The following is a 25,274-nucleotide window of genomic DNA, read 5'->3' as shown; positions in this document are numbered from 1 at the left end:
AATTCAAGTAAGCAAGCAAACAAATGCCAGTGCTACTGACCACTGAAGCCCCATTAAATCGAAATTTTTGGAGATAAGGCTTAGGTGATTTTGTTTTTAGCAGTTTTATTGCTATATAATTCACTCATTTAAAGTGCTACTTCATTGTTTTAAGATATATTCACAGATATATGCAAACATCAGCTCAGTCAATTTTAGAAAATTTTCTTCACAGCAAAAGGAAACCCTATACCCTTTAACTCTCACCTTCCATCCCCCCATCCTTCCCAGCCCTAAGCAACCACTAATCAAAATGTCTCTATAAATAAGCCTATACTGTATGATTAAAATAAATGGAATCATAAGCTTTATTTTTAGAGAAGTTTTAGGTTTATAGAAAAGTTACACAGAAAGTTCAGGATTCCTATATACAAACCTCCACATACAGAGATTCCTCTATACTAACATCTCGCATAGATGTGATACACTCATTCAACTGATAAGCCACTACTAATACATTTTTAGTAACTGAAGTCCATAGTCTACATTAGCATCCACTTTTGATGTGTTCTATGTGCTTTGATTTAAGTATGATGCTGTTTATCCACCAATAAGGTATCATACAAAATAGTTTTACTGCCCTAAAAATGTCCTGTACGTTTATGGAATCATAAATTATGTGGTCTTTTATGACTGGCTTCTTTCTTGTGTGTATTTGTAATGCAATTTTATTGAGATATTTTATACATTCACATACCCTGTAATCATCCAAAGTGTAGAATAATTGGTTCGCAGTATCATCATATAGCTGTACATAAATCATCACAATAGATATTTGAACATTTTTATTACTCAAAAAAAGAACAAAAGTAAAAATAATGGTAAAAAAACACTCAAAACATCCATCTCCACCCCCTTATTATTTATTCATTTTTTGTCTTTTTCTTTCTTACTTATCTGTCCATACATTGGATAAAGGGAGCGTCAGTCACAAACTTTTCACAATCACACAGTCACACCTTAAAAGCTGTGTAGTTATTTAGTAATCCACAGTTCCCCTTTCAATTCCTCAGTCAGTGTACCCTTAGGTCCCACCTCCATCCACTGAATTAAGTGAACACTGCCACCACAAACACTAGTGGGCAGATGTCCATTCATGTCCTGCTCTCAGTTCCTCCAAGTATACAATTAATGTTGAGGTTTCAGAATCATAAGGTAACCTCATCCCTAGCCTCCAGGGGAGCCACCACACTGCCCTGCAGAGGTGTTATACCATTCTACTTCCCTACCAACAATGAGTAAGTGCATCTCTCTCTCCAAATTTTCTCCATTACTTGTATTACTCTGTTTGTTTTTAAACAGTTTTATTCACACATCACACAATCCAACCTAAGTAAAAAATGGTTCCCAGTATAATCACATAGCCATGACTTCACCATCACAATCTATATGAGGAAATTTCCATTTCTTTTTCAAAGAATCCCATAAACCTCCCCCATAACCCGTGCTTCTTGACATTTAGCTTTGGCATATTGCTTTTGTTACATATAATGGAAGCATATTACAATGTTACTGCTAACTATAGACCCTAGTTCGTATTGATTGCACTTTTTCCTGTACACCAACCCATTTCCAACACTTGGATTGTTGACATTCATTTGTTCTCCCTCATGCAAAAACACTCTTATTTGAACATTTAACCACAATAACTGTCTACTCTAGGCATCACTAAGTTATACCACCCCAGACCTTATCCTCTTTCTTTCCTTCTGGTGTGACTGGCTTCTTTAGCTTAATGTTTTCAAGGTTCATCCTCTTTGAAGCACCTATCAGTACTTACTTTTTGTGGCTAAATATACTATTTTGTTGATATACTACATTTTTTGGTTGCTTCCGAGTTCAAGCGATTATGATAATGCTGCAATGAACACTCATATGTAAGTTTTGTGTGACTTATGTTTTCATTTATCTTTAGTATATAACTAAAGTGTAATTTGTGGGTCATATGGTAATGCCATGTTTAACCTTTTGAGAGACTGGCAGAATGTTTCAAGAGCAACTGCACTCTTTCAGCATGACAGCATGAGGAGCTCCTCAGTGAAACTGGGGAAAATTATTTTTAAAAACAATCATGGGGCAATGCAAAGGTGGCTCAGGGGCAGAACTCTTGCCTGCCATGCCAGAGACCTGGGTTTTATTCCTGAAGCCTGCCCATGCCAAAAAAAAAACAATCATGTAAAGTGTGTTTAAATGTACCTAAGTGCATAGAACAAATGAAGAAACATCTATTCAAGAAAATCTACCAAAACTTAGAAAGAAAAGCAAGAACTTGTGATATTTGTAATAGGACTACTTCCTCCCTCCCTTCCTTACACTCCTGGTTCAGGAGAGCAGAAATACTACTCCCAACAACCAAAAACTAAAGGTTCTGTCTTCTCCCAGTTCCCAGTTGGAGGCCTTTCTCCCCAGGAAGAGAAGAGCATCAGCAATTCTTAACTTGATCCCAAATACCTGTTGCTGAAGTTAACTCCTGGGTGAGTGCAGTTGCAAGTTTCAGGCTTCCTTCTTCTCAGCGTCACTCATGGGACGGAGGCTCTACCTTGAATGAGACACAAATCAGAATGCTGGAATCCAGGTAACTTTGCCCCACTCCAAGGCAGTGATTGTGCAACAGAAGAAAGAATTTAAGAAGACCTTAGTCAACCGACCCCCACCACTACTGAGTACTCAACCACTAAAGTACAACTGTCATATAGAAAGAAGCATGCCAAGAGGGCAGCACAGTGATGTGTGGAATTTAGTTTGCCCTCCAGGGCAGTTAGTAAACAGACAGGAACTACACAGAACAACTGTTGGGATATCAGTGACTGACACACATTGTACATCAGTCTGGAATGGGAGGAACAGTTCAGATCCCACACAGAACTGTAAGTCAAGAAGCTATGGAGGTGATGCCCCTACCCCATGGACACAGCAGGCTGTTCCACGAGGAAGAAAGTAACAGACCCTACCAGGAATAAGGAAGTTAGCTCAACTGAGCTCTAACTGCAGAGTTAGTTAACAAATTAGGACTGCTGAAAACAGGCCCAAGCAAAGATAAACTGGAGCAAGCACTAAAGGAATCCGGAGTTTTCAGCATAGCTGAAAGATTGTGAGGCTGACTGAACAAAAATAAAAGAGGCTTTTTGAGTTGGACAACATAAAATATTGGAAAAGAGCTGGGCCCATGAAAAGAGGCCACACAGAGCCTAGGGAAACATAGAGCCCTCTATCAACTCGAGCTCTTGATTGGCAAACCTGGAGAGAGCAGGTTGTCTCTGAAAAGGCTTTATTTTTTATATATATCTTAACAGCTCATTAGGTAGAACTGGGAACATTTTTAGGCCTCAGCATTGCTCAACAGAAGGGTGGCATTTAGGTATGTCTGAGAGACAAAGTAATTAGTCAGGTGAAAAGGGTTAATTCTCTAAAGGGTATATCTTCCCCCAAGAAAAGGTGGGGCAACTCAAGTGGCTGCCCTCCTTCAGGGCATAGAGGCCCCAGGGGCTGGAACACAGAAACAACCCAAGCCTGTCTACTACTTCAGCCTCTGTCTCAACCACATCACTGGCAGGAAGAGGCTGCTGAGGATTAAAGGCACAGCATCACTTTACATGGATGGGAAGTTGTAGGCTGACAAGCACCACAGGCTGGGCAGGATAGGTAAAGCACAGAGTCTAGAGGCTTCATAGGAAAGACTGACACCAGTATCAGGGAAATGTGATACTGAATACACTCTTCTCCTGAGATATGGGCCTGTTTGATCTGGGAAAATCTGACTGGGGTCAATCATATCTGAGGAGAAAATTATTGAAAAAAGGTTCCATATAGGCAGAGAAATAACCAGAAAAATAAGAGATGAAAAATTCTGATCAGTTAAACAGAAGTTATACTAGATATCTAGAATTATTTGAAATGAATGCCAAAGAAAAGATACAGAAGAAAGCTAACCAACAAGAAAACACTAGGCAAAACAGTGAAAACAACTTCCCAAATAAACTAATTAAATGCCTAGGTGCCAGTAAAAAATAATGAGACATACAAGGAAAATCAAAGATATGGCCCAGTCAAAGGAAGAAACTAACATTTCAAATGAGATGCAGGAATTGAAACAATTAATTAAGAATGTTTGAACAAACATGCAAAATCACATCAAAAAATCAAATCAACAAGTTGAGAAAAGATGAGAAAGGAGGTGAAGTATATAAAGAAGAAACTGGTGACCATAAAGAAGAACTCAAACATTTGAAAATCACATGGCAGAACCTCTGGGAATGAATAACACAATAGAAAAAATGAAAAAACAATACAGACCTACACAATAGATTTGAAGAAGCAGAGAAAAGGACTAGTGAACCAAAGGACAGGACATCTGAAATCCTACACACAAAAAAACAGGTAAGGAAAAGAATGGAAAATAGGGACAGGGTCTCAGAGAAATGAATGACAATGTGAAGCACTTGAATATATGTGATATGAGTGTCCTAGTAGGAGAAGAGAAGGGAAAAGGTGAAGAAAGACTAATGGAGGAAATAATCACAGAAAATTTCCCTTCTGTTATGAAAGACAAAAAATTACAGATTCAAAAAGCACAGCATACCCTAAACAGAATAGTTCCAAATAGATCTACTTCAAGATACTTACTTATCAGATTGTCAAATGTCAAAGAAAAAATTCTGAAAGCAGCAAAGGAAAAGCAATCCATCACAAACAAGTAAAGCTCATTAAAACTACGTGGAAATTTCTTTGCAGAAGCCATGGAGGCAAGAAGGCAGTGGTGTGATAAATTTAAGATTCTGAGGAGAAAATCTTCCAACCAAAAATTCTATAACCAACAAAACTGTCCTTCAAAAAGGTATGGATATTAAAATATTTTCTGACAAACAGTCACTGAGACAGTTTGTGAGTAAATGGCCAGCACTACAATAAATACTAAAAGTAGCATTACAGAGAGATAGGAAAATACAAGAGAGAGATGTCTGGAGGAGAGAGCAGAAATGAAGATTATCAATAAAGGTAAAAAGAGAAAAAAATTGAAAATGACATATAAACCCCCCCAAAAAAATGGTAAAAGAAACTACTGCCTTTACAGTAATAGCATTAAATGTTAATGGATTAAACCCCCCAATCAAAGACATAGACTGGCAGAATGGCTTAAAAAACAGGAGCCACCTATATGCTGTCTACCAGAGACTCAATGACAAAAATAGATTGAAAGTAAAAGGTTAGTAAAAGATATTTCATACAAACAACAACCAAAAAACTAATATCTGAAAAAAACTAAACTTCAAGTGTAAAACAATCAAAAGAGACAAAGAAAGACATATGATTTAATAAAAGGAACAATTCATCAAGAAGACATATCAAACATTCATGCACCAAGTCAGAGTGCACCAAAACATATGCAGCAAACACTGACAACATTGAAGGGAGAAGTAGACACCTCTACAATAATGGGTGGAACATTTAATTCACTGATGTTATCAAGGGAAGGAACATCTAAACAGAGGATCAATAAGGAAACAGAGATTTTGAATAATATGATAAATAAACTAGGCTTAGCAGACATTTATAGAACATTACACCCCACAACAGAAGGATAAATATTTTTCTCAAGTGCTTATATTTTCAAGGATAGACCATATGCTTATTCACAAAACAAGTCTCAATAATTTTAAAAAGATTGAAATTATACAAAACACTTTCTAGGATCATAATGGAATGAAGTTGGAAATCAATAAGAGGCAGAGGACCAGAAAATTAATAAATACATAGAGGCTAGACAACACACACTTAAACAACCAGTAGGTGAAGGAAGAAATTACAGGAAAAATCAGTAAATACCTCTAGGCAAATTAAAAAGAGAATACAACATATCAAAACTTATGAGATGCAAAAAGGTAGTGCTGAGATGGAAATTCAATGCCCTAAATGCCTATATTTAAAAAGAAGAAAGAGCAAAATTTGAGGAGTTAACTGTTTACCTGAAAGAACTAGAGAAAGATCAGCAAACAAATACCAAAGCAAAGAGAAGGAAGGAAATAATAAGATTAGAATAAAACTAGATGATGCTGTGAATATGAGAACAGTAGAGAAAATCAACAAAACCTGAAGTTGGTTCTTTGAGGAAAATCATTAAAATCATCAGACACTTAGCTAGGCTGACAAAAACAGAGAGGATACAGGTAAATAATATCAGAAGTAGGAGAGGTGGCATAACCATTGAACCTACAGAAATAAAGGAGGTAATTAGAGGATACTATAAGCAACTATATGTTAATAAACTAGAAAATGTCAATTAAATGGAAAATTTTCTAGAAAAGCATGAAAAATCACCAATGTCTCAAGAAGAAATAGACAACCTCGACAAACCACTTGCAAGTAAACAGACTGAATCAGTCATAAAGAAGATCTCAAAAAGGAAACATCCAGGACCAGATGGCTTCACATGTGAATTTGACAAGAATTAGCACCAATCCTGCTCAAACTCATCAAAAAAAATATTTGAAGATGAGGGAACAATACCTAACTAATTCCATGAAGTCAACATCATCCTAATATCAAAGCCAAACAAAGATGCTATGAAAAAAAGAAAACTACAGACTAATATCTTAATGAATATGGGTGCAAAAATCCTCAACAAAATACTTGCAAATTGAATCCAGCAACACATTAAAAGAAATATACACCATGATGAAGTGGGATTTATTTGAGTTATGAAAGGATGGTTCAATGCAAGAAAATCAATTATTGTCATATACCACATCAATAAATCAAAATGGAAAAACCACATGGTTATCTTCATTGATACAGAAAGGGAACTTGACAAAATTCAACATCCTTCCTTGGTGAAAACACTTCAAAGGATGGGAACAAAAGGGAACTGTCTCAACATGATAAAGGGAGTATACATTAAAAACAAAAAAACCACCGCTGATATCATATACAACAGGGAAAGACAAAGTTTTCCCTCCAAGATCAGGAGCAAAATAAGGATGTCCACTGTCACCATTGTTATTCAACATTGTGCTGGAAGTTTTAGTCAGAACAATTAGACAGTAGTCAAAACAGTATGGTTCTAGAATAAAGATAGATATACTGACCAATAGAATTGAATTGAGCATTCAGAAACAGACCCTATCATCTATGGACAAATTACTCTTTGATATGGCAATCAAGCCAACCTAAGTAGGACAGAGCAGCCTCTTCAGTAAGTGGTGTTTGGAGAACTGGATATCCATATGTAAAGGAAAGAAAGGGGATCTTTATCTCATATCCTATGCAAAAATGGGCTCAAGATGGATCAAATACTTAAGCATTAGACTTAAGACCATAAAATATACAGGGGAAAATCATAAATATTGTGATAGGAGATGATTTCCTAGACCTTGCACCCAAAGTAAAAGCAAAATAGAAGAAATAGATGAATAGGATCTCCTGAAAATTAAACACTTCTGTGCATCAAAGAAATTTGTCAGGAAGGTAAAAAGGCAACCAATGCAATGAGAGACAATATTTGGAAACTATTTATCAGTTGAGGGTTTAATATCTAGAAAATATAAAGAGATTCTACAACTGAACAACGAACAGAAAAATAACCCAATTTAAAAATGGGAAGAGACAGGAACAATCACTTTTCAGAAGAGGAACTACAAATGGCTACAAGGTACATGAAAAGATGCTCAACTTCACTGGGTATCAGAGAAATGCAAATCAAAACCACAATGAGATATCATCTCACACCCACTAGAATGGCCATTATACAAAAACAGAACATGACAAGTGCTGGAGAGGATGTGGAAAAAAAAGTACACTTATTCACTGTTGGTGGGAATATAAAATGGTGCAACTGCTCTGGAAGGCAGTTTGGTGGAGCCTCAAAGGCTAAGCATAGACTTGCCATATGATTCAGCTATCCCATTACTAGACATTCAGAGGAGCTGAATGCAAGAACACAAATGGACATTCACATACTGATGTTTATAGCAGCATTATTTATCATTACCAAGAGATGGAGACAGCCCAAACGTCCATCAATGTTGAATTGCTAAATAGTCTGTGGTATATACATACAATGGAATATTATGCAGCTGTAATACAGAATAAAGTCATAAAGCATGTAGCAATGTGGATGAACCTTGAGGACATTATTCTTGAGTGAAATTAGCCAGAAACAAAAGGACAGATAATGCATGGTCTCAAAAATATGAACTAACATTAATGAGCGAACTTTGAGAGTAAAAGTGAAGAACACAGGTTATTCAGAGAGAGAAAGAAGGTAGAGACTGAACATTTGGTGCTGAAGGAATACAGAATATCCAACAGGACTGACTGTAAAAAATCAGAAATGGATAGCACAATACTATATGATGGTAACTCAATAATATTATTACACTGAATGAAGCTAAATGTGAGTATGATAGAGGGAGAATGGCTGGGGACACATATGTGTCCAGAAGAAAAGACAGAGGAAAAAGAGTGAGATGGTATAATTTAGGAATGTCTAGAGTGTGGAATGATGATGATTAAATGTACAAATTGAAAAATTTTTTTGCATGAAGAAAAAAAGGAATGTCAGTATTGCAGGGTAATGAAAATATATGGTATGTGACAAAAAGTGCAATTAGTATAAGCTAGGGTCTATAGTCAAAAGTAACATTGTAATATGCTTGCACTGAATGTAACAAGGTATTATGCCAAAACGAAATGTCAACAGGTGGGGGGATGGGGAAAGGGATATGGGTTCTTTGTGGAAGAAAAGGAAATGTCTAAAAAATTAAAAAACAAAAGGAAATATCTTCAGATAGTGTATGGTAGCAAAGGCATGTCTGTACACTAAAGGTGGATTTTATTATGTGTGTAAAAAGCTATTTGAAAATGAACAGAGAGAAACAAGTGCTAGAGAAAATGCAGAGAAAAAGATGTATCTATATCTGTAGGTAGGAAAATGAGAGGTGCAGACCCCTTAGAGAGCAGTGCAGTGGTTCCAAAGGAGGCTAAGTGTGGGCTTGCCATATGTTCCTGAAACCCCATTGCTCAGTTATACCTGGAGGAACTGAGTGTGGGACATGAATAGACATCTGCACACTGTGTTTATGGCAGTAGTGTTCATGATCCACAATGAATGGGGTGGTTGAACGGTACAACAGCGGAATGGAGGGGGAACTGTGGTGTATACATACAGTGGACTACTGAGCAGCCACAAGAAGTAACAAAGTTGTAAGGCGTGCGACTAGATAAATGAACCTTAAGAGCTGTGTGGTGGATGAAATATCAGGAACAAAAAGACAAATATTATCATGCTTTAATCATATAGGCTTACTATAATATAAAAGTTCGGTGAACTAAAGTCGAGAGCATGGGTTAACAGGTTGGAGCTTATTGTAAAGGGTCCTAGATTGTAAGCTCTTACAGTCACCACATATATTCAGGAGGTGTCGTAGAATTCTAAATTCTGAGATACTGAGCCGTTTGTCTATAACATGGTCTTTCCCAGAAACTTCAGGTATTTATGTGATACCTGAGACTTAAAGGTAGAGCTCTGAAGCTATGAAAGTCAGCAGTACTCCATATAGGAACTGTTTAAAAGTTGAAAAAGTGATCAGACATCAAGTAGAGATATGAACGAAGCTGATCTGGATAGGACTAAGGTATATCAGAAGACTGGGTAAAGGCTGATCGCATACATCAGACTAAAGGGAGAGAAGTATATTTAATGCAAAATTTGTATTACAGGTAGTGTATTTCCTAATTTACCTTGTATGGTCAGTTTAACTGAACACCGTAAGTACATGGAATCTTGAATAGGACATGTGATTTTGTTGACTTGTCCAGGTTAGTATAATAGCCTGATAAATCCCAGAGTGAAATTTGGACAGCGAATAAGTATTTGCAAAGTCTCCTTGGGAGAATGGGGAGAAAGGGGAATTATTCAACTTCTCTATTTGGAGAATTTCTAATATTCTCACAAGCAGTGGGGACAAGCAAATCAACAGGCCCTCGATCTTGGGGTTCTCCCCTGTGAAACTTTTTCCTGCAAAGAATAGGCTAAGCCTACTTAAAATTAGGCCTAAGAGTCACCCCCACAGAACCGCTTTTGTTGTTCAGATGTGGCCTCTCTCTGTAAGCTGACATGGCAAGTGAATTCACTGCCAACCCCCTCTACACGGGACATGACTCCCAGGGCTGTAAACCTCCCTGGCATCATGGGACAGAAATCCTGGGATGAGCTGGGACCTGTCATAAAGGGATTGAGAAGACCTCGTTGACCAAAATGGGGCAGAGAGAAATGAGAAAAAATAAAGCATCAGTGACTGAGAGATTTCAAACAGTCAAGAGGTTATCCTGGAGATTATTTTTATGCATTATCTAGAGATCCCCTTTTTAGTTTATGGTGTATTAGAGTGGCTAGAGGGAAGCACCTGAAACTGTACAGCTATGTTCCAGTAGCTTTTTTCTTGAAAATGGTTATATATATATATATACATAGCTTTACTATTTATGTCACTGTATGATTGTGAAAACCTTGCATCTGATGCTCCTTTTATCTAGGATATGGACAGATGAGTTAAAAATGGATAAAAAATAAACAAATAATAAGGAGTATAAAGATTAAAATAAATTAGGTAGATGGAAATACTGGTGGTCAATGGGGGGGTGAGGGGTATAGTACATTGAGTTTTTTTCTTTTTTTATTTATTTTTCTGGAGTAATGCAAATGTTCAAAAGAATGATGAATATACAACTATGTGATGATATTGTGAGCCATTAAGTGTATACCATGTATGGAATGTTTGCATGTTGAAAATGTTTGCAAGTAAGTTTTATCAATTAAAAATATATATGTAAGTTTTATCAATTAAAAATATATAAATATATACACATACACACTGAATGAAGCTGAATGTTAGTACGGTTGAGGGAGAAGTGCTAGAGGCACATATGACATCAGAACAAAAGATAGAGAATAAAGACTGAGACAGTATAACTTAGGAATGCCTAGAGTGGAAAATGATCAATATTAAATGTACAATATAAAAAAAACTTTTTTCAGCCTAGCTGAGTCCAGCAATTTTATTGATTTTCTCAAAGAAGCAACTTCTGCTTTTGTTGATTTTCTCTACTGTTTTCATATTCACAATAAGATTTATTTTTATTCTAATGTTATTATTTCTTTCCTTCTCTTTGCTTTGTTGGGGTTTGTTTGCTGTTCTTTCTCTAGTTCTTCCAGGTGAACAGTTAATTCCTTGAATAATGCTCTTTCTTCTTTTGTATTATAGGCATTTAGACCAATGAATTTCTCTCTCAGCACTGCCTTTTTGCATCTCATAAGTTTTCATATGTTATTTCCATTTTTATTTGCCTCAAGATATTTACGTATTTCTCCTGTAATTTCTCCCTTGACCTACTGGTTGTTTAAGGGTGTGTTGTTTAGCCTCTATGTATTCGTTAATTTTCTGACCCTCTGCCTGTTATTGATTTCCAAACTTCATTCCATTATGATCTGAGAAAGTGTTCTGTACAATTTCAATCCTTTTTAAATTATTGAGACTTGCTTTATAAACAATCATATAATTTATTCTTGAGAATCATCCCTGAGCACTTGAGAAAAATATGTATCTTGCTGTTCTGGGGTGTAATGTTCTGTAAATGTCTGTAAATGTCTAGTTCATTTATCTTATTATTCAAAATCTCTGTTTTCTTACTGATCCTCTGTCTAGGTATTCTATCCATTGATGACAGCAGTGAATTGAAGGCTCCAACTATTATTGTAGAGGGTCTACTCCTCCCTTCAGTGTTGTTAGTGTTTGCCTCATGTATTTTGGTGCACTCTGACTCAGTACATAACTATTTATGATTTTTATGTCTTCTTCTCGAATTGTTCCTTTTGTTAAATCATATGTCTTTCTTTGTCTCTTTTGATTGTTTTACATTTGAACTCCAGTTTGTCAGATATTATTATAGCTACATCTTCTCTTGTCTGGTTGTTGTTTGTGTGAAGTATCTTCTTTCTACCTTTCATTTTCAATCTGTTTTTGTCCTTGGGTCTAAATTGTGTCTCTGGTAGACAGCATATAAATGGCTCCTGTTTTTTAAGCCATTCTGCCAGTCTATGTCTTTTGACTGGGGAGTTTAATCCATTAAAATTTAATGTTACTACTGTAAAGGCAGTAGTTTCTTCTACTATTTTGTCTTTTGGATTTTATATGTTATATCTTACTTTTTTCTCTTTTTATCTTTACTGATAATCTTCACTTCTACACTCATCTCCAGATCTCTTCTCCCATCCTTTCCTATCTTCCTGACATGCCCCCTTTAGTATTTCTTGTAGAGCTGTTCCCTTAATCATAAACTCTCTCAGTGACTAGTTGACTGAAAATATTTTAATATCCCACTCATTTTTGAAGGACAATTTTGCTAGATATAGAATTCTTGGTTGGCAGTTTTTCTCTTTCAGAATCTTAAATATATCATACAACTATCTTCTTGCCTCCATGGTTTCTGCAGAGAAATCTGCACACAATTTTTTTGAGCTTCTCTCAATGTGATGGATTGCTTTTCTCTTGCTGCTTTTCACAATTCTTTGTCTTTGACATTTGACAATCTGATGAGTAATTCTTTTGGAGTAGGTCTATTTGGATCTATTCTGTTTGGGGTATGCTGTGTTTCTTGGATCTATAGGTATGTCTTTCATAAGAGATGGAAAATTTTCCATGACTATTTCCTCTGTTGGTATCTCTTCCCTTTTCCTTCTCTTTGTCTTTTGGGACACTCATATCTCATATATTCACGTGATTCATGTTGTTATTTAATTCTCTTAGATCCTGCTCCTATTTTTCCATTCTTTTCCCTATCTGTTCTTTTGTGTGTAGAATTTCAGATGTCCTGACCTCTAGTTCACTAATCCTCACTGAAGGTGTCCATTTTTATCATCTCTTCCATTATGCCTTTCATCCCTATATGTTCTGCCATTTGTTTTTGCAAACTTTCAAGTTCTTCTTTATCTTAACCCAATTTCTTCTTTATATACTTCATCTCTTTTGCCAATGTTTGCCTTCAACTTCTTCATCTGATTTTTTAATGTGATTTTCATGTGTGTTCAAACATCCTGAATTAGCTGTTTCAACTCTTGTATCTCATTTGAAATGTTGGTTTGTTCCTTAGACTGGGCCTTGTCTTCAATTTTCCTAGTATGACTCTATTTTTCACAGGTGCCTAGGCATTTTATTTCCTTAATTGGTTCATTCTGGAGGTCATTTTCACTGTTTCACCTTGTGTTTTCTTGTTGGTTGGCTTTGTTCTCTATCTATTCTTTAGCATTTATTTCAACTTCTTCTAGACCTCTAACATAACTTCTGTTTAACCAATCAGAATTTTTCACCTCTTGTTTTTCTGGCTATTGCCTTGCCATATGGAACCATTTTTTCAATGAGGTCCTCCTCAGATATGCTCAATCCCAGTCAGATTTTTCCAAGCCAGACAGGCCCATGTCTCAGGAAGAGGGTGTATCCAGTATCAAGTTTCCCTGAGGGTGTGACCCATCAGGTTGTGAGACCTTCCTATGAAGCCTCTAGACTCTGTGCTTTTCCTATCCTGTTCAGCCAGTGCACTTGCCAGCCTGCAGCTTCCCACCAGGGTAACATGTGCAATGTCTTTAACTCTCAAAGCAGCTTCTCCCTGCCAGTAATGTGGTTGAAACAAAGGCTAAAGGAGAAGGTGAGCTTAAGTTGCTTCTGTTTTCCAGCCTCTGGGGCATGAATTCCCTGAAGGAAGGCAGCCATTTGAGTTCAGCCTCACCCCACCCTTTTCTTGAGCAAGATATCCCCATTCACCTGACTAGTTACTTTGTCTCTCAGACATACCTTAATTCCACCCTTGCCTGGTGCAGTGCTGAAGCCTGACAGTGCCAGCAGTTCTATTTAATGAGCTCTTAAGAAGTAAAGAAGGAGAGAAATAGAGAGGGAGGGAGAAAAAGCCTTTCAGTATAGATCCTAGCTCCCTATGTTGTCTGGTTTGGAACTGGAATTGGTATATGGTTGTTTGTGTCCCAGGCTCTAGGTGCTCCCTTTTCTTGGAGCCCAGCCCTTTTCCAAAATTTTGTTTTGTCCAAGTCAAAAAGGCTCTGTTGTTTCTTTTCCCTTTTTTTTCTGTCAGCCCCATCCCTCTCTGCTAGGTTGAAACTTCCTATTCCTTTAGTACTTACTCCAGATTTGTTTGTGCACAGGGCCTGTTTTCAGCAGTCCAACTTTTTAAATTTATTCTGCAACTGGAGCTTCATTGAGCTACCTTCCTTGCCCCAAGTAGAGTCTATTTTTTTTTTCCCTCGGGAACCAGCCTGTTGTGCCTGTGTGGGAGGGACGGCAGCCTCTGCGGCTTGGGAGACTTACAGTTCTGTGTGGGATCTCAGCCATTCCATCCATTCCAGACTAGTATATGATGTGTGTCCAGTCACTGATGTACCTCCCAACAGCTGTTCCATACAGTTCCTACTATTTACTAGCTTCCCTGGAGGGCAAACTAAATTCCACACCTCACTATGCTAATATCTTGCCCTGTTTCCTCAGCAACACTATTTCTGTATCAGTGGCAACAGCCTAGCTAAAACTGCACCATCCACACCAAATATCAGTAACTAAAATAATGAAGATTTATTTTCCATTCATGTTTCACTGAAGATTAGCTAGGGCTCTATGCTTTATAGCTATATCAGGATCCAGGAAACAGAGTAGCAATCTCTATGGAATGTTATAAGTTGTTATAGCCAAGGCTTCTGTTTTAAATCATGTACATTGTATCTGAAAATTTATTAAATTTATAACTGAAGTATTTTCCTTAGTCAATCTATTTCTGTAAGTCCTCCTGAACTCTTCCAGAATATTGCACCTTGGTGCCTTGAACACACTCAGGAAAGAATGCATTCAATAAATATTTGTACAATTGAACTATGTAGAGAAGAGATTATATCTCATACTTTGGCCTCTGATAGAATGGTGACTAAATATACTAAAAGACCTTTGAGCCACTATAAGATCTTAGTAAAACATACATGATGCTGTGTTAACTTCCTCCTGATAACAGTGCCTTAAACTGGAGTAGGGACTGTGAGATCAAATAGCAAAGAAATGCCAAAGGCACCTGATCACTGCCGTTAAAAACCTGGGGCCAGCTGCATATTGACAAAGCTGAACTAAGATCTCTATCAATCTCTACCAGTAACCCAACCCTCATACCCGTTATGCCTGGGAGTCAGTCCATATCAGCAGCATCTTCTGATTCTTAGGTGAAGTGAATGCAAACCCTCTCTGAAGGATATCAAAAGCACAAGTAGCAAAAAAAAAAAAAAAAAAAAGATAAATTGAACATCATAAATCTAAAACTTTCTGTGCATCAAAAGGACACAATCAAGAAATTACAAAATCAACCCACAGAATGGGAGAAAATATTTGCAAATCATATATACGTGACTACTATCTAGAACATATTAAGAACAGTTACAAATCAATAATAAAAAGATGTATAGCCCCCAAAAATGGGTATAGGCTCTGAAGAGATGCTTTTTCAAAGATGATATACAATTGTTCTAAAAGCAAATAAAAAAGATGCTCAACATTATTAGCCATCAGAGAAATGAAAGTTAAAACCACAATTAGATTCTACTTTATAGCCACTAGAATGGCCATAATAAAAAGACAGATAACAAGATATGGGGAGGCTGTGGAGCCATCTAAACACTCATATACTGCTCATGAGACTATAAATGCTACAATCACTTCGTAAAATTGTGTGAGAGTTCCTCAACTATTAAAAAACGAATTTGCCGAATGATCCAGAAATTCTATTCCTGGTTGAATACCAAAGAGAAATGAAAATGTATGTCTACATACAAAAAAAATTGTACACAAATGTTCATAGCAACAGTATACATAATGACAAACTATAAAAACAACCTAAATGTCTATCAACTGATGACTGGATAAATAAAAGTCCTATATCTATACAATGGATTATTATTCAGCAAAAATTAGAAATGAAGTACCAATATGTGCTACAATGTGGATAAACCTTGAAAATATTGTGCTAAATGAAAGAATCCAGTCACATAAGAGCATACAGCATGTCTCTATTTATATGAAATGTGCAGAAAAGGCAAATTGATATTCAAAAAGCTAATTAGTGGCTGCCTAGGGCTGGGTAGATTGGAGGGAAATGGGTAGTGACTGCTAACGGGTATTTGGTTTATTGCTGGGTGATGAAAATGTTCTAAAATTTATTGTGATGATAGTTGCACAGCCCTGCAAATATCCTAAAATTCATTGAACTTTACACTTTAAATTGGTGAATTTAATGACATGTTAATTATATCTCAATAAAGCTATTATAATTTAAAAAAAAATCCTCTCTGGGGGAAAGCAACACAAATTTGGCGCATAGGATTTCCACACTCCAATCAATAAAAAATGAACTTGTAATGCTTGCCAACTTGCAGGTAAATAAGGTACTTTGACTACGGTCAGCTAAAAGAACTAAGAACAGGTATAAATGATTCAGGAATTATAAATATCAAATACATACAATTAAATATTTATATTTATAAAATATTTAAAACATGAAAAATATGGAATCATAAAATGAGCAAGCAAAACAGCCTATCAAATGATAAGCAGATTTTAAAATATTGAATTTTAAAAATGAAAATATAATTATTCAAGTTAAAAATTGAGTAATACACTTACACAGCATATTAAATATAGCTAAAGAGTTTATTAGTAATGTTGAAAATAAATCTGAAGAAGCTTCCCACAATGCATCCTAAAAAGAGATGGAAAATATGAAAGGTAGGTTAAGAAAGACTGAAGAAGAGACACTACTTTGTTTTGAGGGCAAGATTTTCTAGAATTAATGAAAATCGGAATGTGCAGATGAATAGTCTCAATTTGCCAAGTAGTATAAGGAAGACGATATTTTCACTAAGACACTGAAACAAAACTATAGAACTTCCAGGCCAGATATAATGTCTTAAAATTGGAGAGAAAAAGCAGATTACTTCCAAAGGAAGGCAAACAGACAGAAAGCAAACTTGTCCTCAAAATACAGAAAACTATGATAAAAGATCTAAAAAATGATAAGAGAAAATAACAGTCAAGGTAGACTTTATACCATCAAAACTCTTTCTAAAGTAAGGGTAAACTTAAGGACTTATCACCTTAAAAACACAGTTCTCCCCAGCAAATTTTCACTAATGGAACTCTAAAAGATGGCATTCAGGAAGAAGAAAAGGTTTCTAAATAGAAATTTTGACATATAAAAAAAAGAATAAGGGGATAAAAGTGTAAATACATAGGAAAATTTAAGCAAACTTTTTAAATATGCAATAAAAGCAATAATGATGTTTAATTGGAAGGGTTCAAAAATCACACTAAAGTACTGGGCAGAATTACAATTTAATGGGAAGAAAGGACAGAAGGAAGGCAAGAAAGAAGGGAAGGAGGAAAGGAGGGAGGTAGGAAGAGAGGGATAGAAGAAAGAAAGAAGGAAGGAAAGAGGGAAGGAAGGAAGAAAAGTTCCCTTTTGTAATGGCTCTCATGACTCCTGGGACAATCTAGTTGTTTCTGCTGCTATTGCCCAGGATGGGAACCAAAATTCCAATTACTGCTCTTTAAAACACCACATTACTTTTTCTTTTTCATTATTTATTCCATTTTCCTTAGTTAAGAATGCACATTATAGACCATTGATGAGCCTTTTCAAAATATGCATGCCAGTCCAAGACTCCTGATTCCACAGTGAGTAGTAGATCCAGGCATGTTCATTTTGAAATGACTCCACATGATTCCTAAGTGCTTCTCCAAAGAGGAGCAGCTGAATTACTATTCTTTGCTTTGTTTAACAGATATTTTTCAAGTGCCTCTGTAAAGAATGAAAGAATCCAGTCACATAAGAGCATACAGCATGTCTCCATTTATATGAGATGTGCAGAAAAGACAAATCGATATTCAAAAAGTTAATTAGTGGCTGCCTGGGGCTGGGCAGATTGGAGGGAAATGGATAGTGACTGCTGATGGGTATTTGGTTTATAGCCTAGGAAAACAGTAGTGAAAATGATAGTCCCTGCTCTTCAGGAAATTTCAGTGAGTAGGGGGAGAAATGGAAATAAAAATAAATGTCCATTGTGTAGGATATGGTAGTGGCACAGATCGGTCATTTTTTTCCCACTATCTTTTTCCCTTCTTACATTTTTATCTGGCCAAATGACTGCCAGGAATAAAGGCCACATGATTGACATTTACCAGTCTTCCTTGCACTACATGGAATCAAGTGATCAATCTGCCAAACGATGTAAGATAAAGCATCATGTGATAGTTTCTGGGAACTTCTTAAAAATAGAGTTATTTGTGCTTGATTTGCTTTATTCCTTCTTCTTTGCTCCATCCTGCTACCTGGACTATTTATTTGATGGTGGGTGCTGTCCATCAATTTAGGATCGTTATGTAGAGAGGTGAAGGACCTCAGTGACTGAGTTCTTTGTGGAAGAGCCTTACATTGTCAACCTCCAAACATTAATGGGAGGGCAAACTAAAACAATATTTGTAAAAAGGGGGTAAATTTTTCCTAACTCCAGAGGGGAATATATGTTGCAAGAATATCCCAAAATTAAAATCAGAAAATGCCTGGTACACTCAGATGTACACAAGCAGTGCAATGGGCAGTACATGAGAAGTACAACTTTTATTATCAATTTTTCCTTGACAGGGGAATTGTAGTTGCTTTTGCACAGCAATAAATTGAGTGCAGAATATTAATTCTCTCAGTGTCTTAGTAGAACAGAAAGCAGCAAGTAGTCCCAATGGAAGTACACATTTTTACTTTTCAGACACAAAAAACAAAGTGGTACTAGAGATATGAAAAATTGATGACTCCTGAACCAGATGAGAGGAACAAATGATTAAGCTCACGTAAGAATGTTCAGTAAAATTTGGAAACTGACTAGTTCTTAAGATTCTCATTAAGAGCAAAGATAGCCAGATATTTAGGTTTTCTAAGAGCAGCAAAAAGCATAATGCTAGCATATTCAATTTGGCTAAACACTTCTTTTTCTAAATACTAAATCTTAATTTGACAATTTTAAAATTATATTACAATAGCATTGCTGTTCATGGTTTAGAATAAGCAAAATCCAAAAAGCTTTCATACATAGATATAGGTTTCACTGATTCGGGTTACTGAATCATTCATTGATTCATTCATTCTGAATACTTCTTGATCACTATCAACTTAGGATGGTTAAGGAGAGAGGTGGAGAATCCTTAGTCACTATGCACCAGGCATATACTGCAGCAAATACTGCTCCAGAAATGAACAAAGTCATGTCCTGTTCTCTTGGGGTTTACTTTCTAGTGAGAGAAGATAAAAATAAACAAATATATAATAGATATGCTCTGTGATAAAGGCTATGGATGAAAGCAAATAAATAAACAAGAGAAGTTAATGTGGAAGGGAAGTGTTACAGTTCCAGCGGCCTCTTTCCCGATTCTTGAACACACCAGGTCCACTCCCAACTTTATGCCAGACTGATTTCAACTGCCTTAATCACACTTTATCCTAGCATCCTCCTGGCTAACTCTCTCCTCCTTCAATTTTTCTTCGAACATCAACTGAACAAAGAGGCCCAACACATGGACAATCCTACCTACAAATACCCTGCCTGTATTTTCTTTCTATATATCTTGTTCCCTCCTAACATATGATATAGATTTCTAATTTCTACATTTAGTGTATATCTGTCCTACCTAGACTGTAAATACCAAGAAAGTGGGGGTTTTCTTCTGTTTTGTTCAGTGATGTATTCCAAAGACTAGCACAATACCTGAAATAAAGTAATGCTCCATAAATTGATTAATGATTGAATAAATAAATGAATTAGGAGTGTGCTGTTAAAAGTCTTCTCTGATGAGATGACCAAATAATAAAATTTTAATATTTAAAAATCAAAATGTAAGGAAAATTGCTGGTTAAATTTTTTTACATCCGGTTCATGGACTATTATGTGGACTCAAAAAATGATAATTACGAGAATTATAAAGTAGCATGAAAACTACTTATAATATATAATTAAACCAAAAGCAGAGCAAAATGTTTTTATGAATGGAAAAATGTCTTTAGAAGAAATCCATGTATGTACATTCCTTTGAGGTGTAAAATCCACTTAAGCATTTCAATAAGGAAGACATGTGCACCCATAGATTGTTTGCACTCATAGATCTGGTTTGTTAGTCAAATAAAGCTTTTTATTTATGGTCAGTGAAATCCATAATGTCTACTTATAATACCTTACAGTGGATTTCATAAGAAAATATTTGTCATAATTTTTATCTCTTTCCTAAGTAACTACTCTAGAGACCACACAGCTCCCTTTAAACTCAATTATCTCACTACTGACTGTTCAGATAATCGAAAACTCGCATTTACAGAGCTATCAGTGAGGCAGAAATGGGAGAAGCCCCAGAAGAACCCTCAGCAGTTTTCATTTCCCTACAATCAGCTCCTTTGTATGCAGCCCTGAAACAATGATAGCAAAAGTTTGCTCTACCTCTACCAGGTCTGTATCAGATGCTTTTTCCTCTACCATGACTTCTCCATCCTCAGAGGCCTCTATGTGGTGACTGGCAGGATTCAAGTGAAGACAATCAGGAGCTTTCCACATCTTCCTCGTGCTTCACCCATGGTTGCTGCAGAGGTGCAGTCTGCACACCTCAGCAGCCCTGGTCACGTTGACTATGCTGCTCCCGAAATCAGTGCTCACAAACTGTTCCACCTTTGTACAGTTGCCCTAGAAATGTAGAAACAAAAATAGTTTTACTGTTTCTGTTGAAACAAACAGGGTTAGAGCTTTTGGCCCACAAGGCAGCTCTTTAGGATTGTCTGAAACCAAATGGCTTGGTTCGGATTAGAGAGCTCAGGATCCTGGGGTCCATAATACAGAGGTCCCACAGCAGAAAAGGGTAAGTGGTCTGAGGGACAGGAGGTAAAGAATAGAATATAGTTTAGCTAAGCAACTGAACTTGCTTAAGGATCCTGACTTAACATAAAAGATCTCTCTTTCTTGTAATTTGCACCTTTTTTCTTCTTCTTGCTCCCAAGTTGGTGCATATGAAAGGGAGAAGAAGGAACACAATTAGGAACCTATGATTAGAAATTATGCCAGAAATGTGCTTTTATCTGCTGTCCTCTGGCCATCTTTCAGGTGTGTGATACATTTTATGGTTATGCTAGAACCTGAATTATCATATGCCCCTGATTTATTGTCAAAATATCAATCTCTAACTTTCTGGATTTTCCTGTTGATCAGACTCAAACATCAACTGCATTGGATTCTACTTCTATATACAGTTAAAATAAAACCTTTAAGGCCGTATAGGTCATTTATTTGTGATTCCTGTTAGGTGTTTTAAAAAGAGAACTTAAGGTCTGTGTGCTCAGCTTCCTGATAAAATTCTTCTCATGAGCCGCATCCATGGAGTGGAAGCATCACAAGTGGAAAACCAGGGATTAAATCTCTCAGTTTTTACCTAATTTGTTCTCAGTTTCTATCTAATTCTCTACAGTGACAAAGGAGACCGTTAAACTTATACTTTTGCAAATAGAATCATGAGCCACATCTTGGTAACAACAAATTGAGGCTGAAGAAATTCTAAGAATGATATCAGATTACAATGACCTTTCAAAAAATCAATATAAGAAAAAGTATTGAGGTTACAAGTATTATAAATCAAGGCAAAATGTACTAAGCCATATAGATAAAAGCAGATAACATATGAAAATACCTAGCAGATTGTGATTGATTTGAATCAGGGAATTCTAGAAGATTGTTTGGAGTAAATAATATTTGAACTGGGAGAAGTTTGAAGTGACATAATAAATCCTTTTTAAATTGCTATTAATTTTCAGACGGTTTCTCCACAAAGGAGAAATAAGTTCAATGTGGAAATTGAGTTACTGCTTCTGCTTCCCAAAATAGGATATAACTTCTTGTGTATGGTGGATATAAATACATGGGCACATTATTAAAATGTGCTATCATCAATTATAACAAATATTCCACACCAATGCAAGGTTTTGGTGGTAGTGTGGTTTATGGGAATTCTGGATTTTATTCATGATTGTTCTGTAAACCCACAATTTCTCTAATAAAGCAAACTAATGACACATCTGTGAAAGCCAGAGGCTGAAAGGAAGGAGCTTCCCTTCAAACCCCTCCCCTGGTGGAAGAAAGAGCCTCAGGCAGGAAGGCTTGGCTGCTGCTGCATTGACCATGGTTTTACCAGTTCTCATCTTCTTGCCCCACTGACAGGGGAACATCACAAAAACAAAGGTGGAGATTCTCTTGTCCCAAGCAGACCTTGGGTCTTCATTTCATTACATTTCTCTCATCCTGATTGTAAAGGAGATGGTTAGGTGATGTGGGTTCCCCTGGGGGGAGGCAAGACTGCCAGGTACAGATACAAGAGCCTGCAAATAAATCCCCATCCTCTGATTATTCCTAGTCCCCCATCACTGTTTGCTCCTGAACATTCTGTTGCTAATGAGAAATTTAAAAACAACGACAACAACACAAACACACACACATAAACACACACCACACATGAAAAACAAAACAAAACAAAAACACCGCTGTTCTAGTTTGCTAGCTGCCAGAATGCAATATACCAGAAACAGAATGGCTTTTAAAAAGGGGAATTTAATAAGTTGCTAGTTCACAGTTCTAAGGCCGAGAAAATGTCCCAATTAAAACAAGTCTATAGAAATGTCCAATCAAGGGCATCCAGGGAAAGATACCTTGGTTCAAGAAGGCTGATGAAGTTCAAGGTTTCTCTCTCAAGTGAGAAGGCACGTGGTGAACACAGTCAGGGCTTGTCTCTCAGCTGGAAGGGCACATGGTGAACATGGCATCATCTGCTAGCTTTCTCTCCTGGCTTTCTGTTTCATGAAGCTCCCTGGGAGGCATTTTCCTTCTTCATCTCTAAAGTGCTGGTTGATGGACTCTCTGCTTCTCATGGCTATGTCATTCTTCTCTGCTCTCTCTGAATCTCTCATTCTCCAAAATGTTTCCTCTTTTATAGGACCTCAGAAACTAATCAAGACCCACCCAAATGGGTGGAGACACGTCATCATCTAATCCAGTTTAACAACCACTCTTGATTAAATCACATCTCCAAGGAGATGATCTGATTACAGTTTCAATCACACAGTATTGAATAGGGATTATTCTGCCTTTATGAAACGGGATTTAGATTAAAACATGGCTTTTCTAGGGGACATACATCCTTTCAACCCAGCACACCACCCTTGACATTCAGAAGCTGGCCTGGCACTCACAGCTAGGTCATATTTTTCTCCCATTAGACATAATCATCTTACAGGACACGGACCTCAGACAAGGGTGCTATGATGTCATGATAAAAAAATGACACAAAGCAGGACCATATCATAATTTTGTCTAAGCATCGACAACAGCAAGTTACAGCAGAATAGCATCCATCGCTCTCTCTTACTAACTAAGGGAATTTGTCTTCTTTACTCAATCTTAGAATTGCCCCTGCTCTCTGACAGCATCCAGTCTAGGGCAAACCACTGCTTTCCAGGACCCTCTCCTAAATCACCCAACCCAATCCCAAATCCTAATATCCTCTTACCAAGACATTCCAGTGTTCCTTGGGTATGTGTTCTCCTTTGCAGCAACAAGTAATAAGCCTGTTTATTATGTGTTTAACAACAGGTGTGCTCGGGCTGGTTTCTGAGGTATTGACACCTGTGTAAAGGCAGTTGGCCATCATGTTCTTTCATGTTTGAAGGCAGGACATTTTTACTGAGTGCCTTCTCTGTACCAGACTTCCTTTCTAAGGGCTGAGAGAGAATACAGTAAAGAACAAAGCAAACAAAAATCTCTGTCCCCACAGAATTTCCATTTGTGTAGAGAAGACAAGCAATAAACAAGATAAGTAAATTAAATATATAGCACATTGGAAAGTGATCATAGCAAAGAAAAAAAAATGGAGGATTAATTTTTAGATGGAATGGTCTGGGCAGGCCTCACTGATCTGAAGGAGGTGAAGAATGTGCCTGGAGGATGTCTGGAGAAGATAGGGAAAAGCAGATACAAAGGCATGGAGGAAGGGGCATGCCTGCCATGTTTGAGGACATTCAGGGGGTCCGGTAACTAAGTAAAAGGAGACAGGGAGATAAGAGGGAGGGCCTTGTATAGGCTCTGACTTTCACTCAAAGAGATTGGAAAGGTTAGAGGGTTTTAAGAGAAGAATAACATGGTCTGGGTATGGCTACTGCATGAAGAAAGCCAGAAGGGGCACAAGAGAGAAGGCGGAAGGCAGCAAGGAGATTCTGCAATAATCCAGGCAGAGATGAGAGTAGCTTAGATTATTTAGAAGAAATTATTAATATTTTTAACAGTCTTTACCCAGAAAACAATATTCAGTAAATCAATCACAAAAGTTTTATTTTCATTTTGATTTTAACTCTAAACTTCTCCTTTTTAACATTCAGTATAGATTTTAATTCATGCAGCATTATGATCTGTACTGATCTTCAAGGCTTGAGGCAATACCCTGGGCAGACTTTTTAAAACATACCCCTGGATCTTATTATTAATATATTAGTAGGAAGAATTAACTTTCCAAATCTATAAATTTTTTTTTTCTTTTTTTTCATGATAGTGGGATTTTGTTTTAAGGACTTTTAAGATGCCAAGTGTCTGCTCCTAAATCAATAGAAACAAGATTTTATTTCCAAACACTCAAGGAAAGTACTAACTAATATGGTATTTTGTTGCCAATATTAAAATATATGCATATCAGAATGGAAGAAAGAGCAAAACCATCAAGTTCAAAACCATACCCTCAATTTTGCAGAACGAATTAATAACCTGGCTTCTAACAAAAAGATTTTAAAAACAGCTAATAATGGGAAGCCTTTTTTGCTCTCTCTTTCTCTCTGGTAGCTGTTACTGTCTTAGTCTAACTTTTAGTCTATGTCCTATTCTGATGGTTCTTAAATTCATCACTCTTCAAATACCAATGTTCTGCAAGCTGGCTTTAAGTGCTCAACAGGGAAACACACACACACACACACACACACACACACACACATACATATTTCAATAGTAGAAGTTCCTCAATGAATTATTTCCTATAAAGTTTTCTCAAAAGATCAGTCCTATTATTTATAGTATAATAAACTATGATAAC

General features: G+C 36.7%; 1 protein-coding gene across 3 annotated transcripts in view; it reads right to left on the bottom strand.

Annotated features, from left to right (window-relative positions):
- Positions 1-2,496: 2,496 nt before the first annotated feature.
- The window catches only part of LOC143650462 (hyaluronidase-4-like), a 137,933-nt gene continuing 115,155 nt past the window's right edge, over positions 2,497-25,274 (bottom strand). Inside the window, exons 5-6 of one of the 3 annotated variants that reach the window (XR_013159654.1) lie at positions 20,606-20,845; positions 2,497-2,578 (exon numbers count right to left, since the gene is read on the bottom strand). Coding sequence is in view for 1 of the 3 variants with exons in the window: in XM_077121979.1 (XP_076978094.1) it covers positions 20,815-20,845 (31 nt within the window). In the remaining 2 variants the exon portion in view is untranslated. Of the gene's footprint in view, positions 2,579-17,813; positions 17,926-20,491; positions 20,846-25,274 lie in introns of those variants that run through there. The other 2 variants (XR_013159666.1, XM_077121979.1) reach the window with 2 other exon arrangements.

The sequence above is a fragment of the Tamandua tetradactyla genome, chromosome 1 (genome assembly GCF_023851605.1).
Source record: "Tamandua tetradactyla isolate mTamTet1 chromosome 1, mTamTet1.pri, whole genome shotgun sequence".
NCBI classification, from domain to species: domain Eukaryota; kingdom Metazoa; phylum Chordata; class Mammalia; order Pilosa; family Myrmecophagidae; genus Tamandua; species Tamandua tetradactyla.
This window is presented reverse-complemented; position numbering and strand designations above follow the sequence as displayed.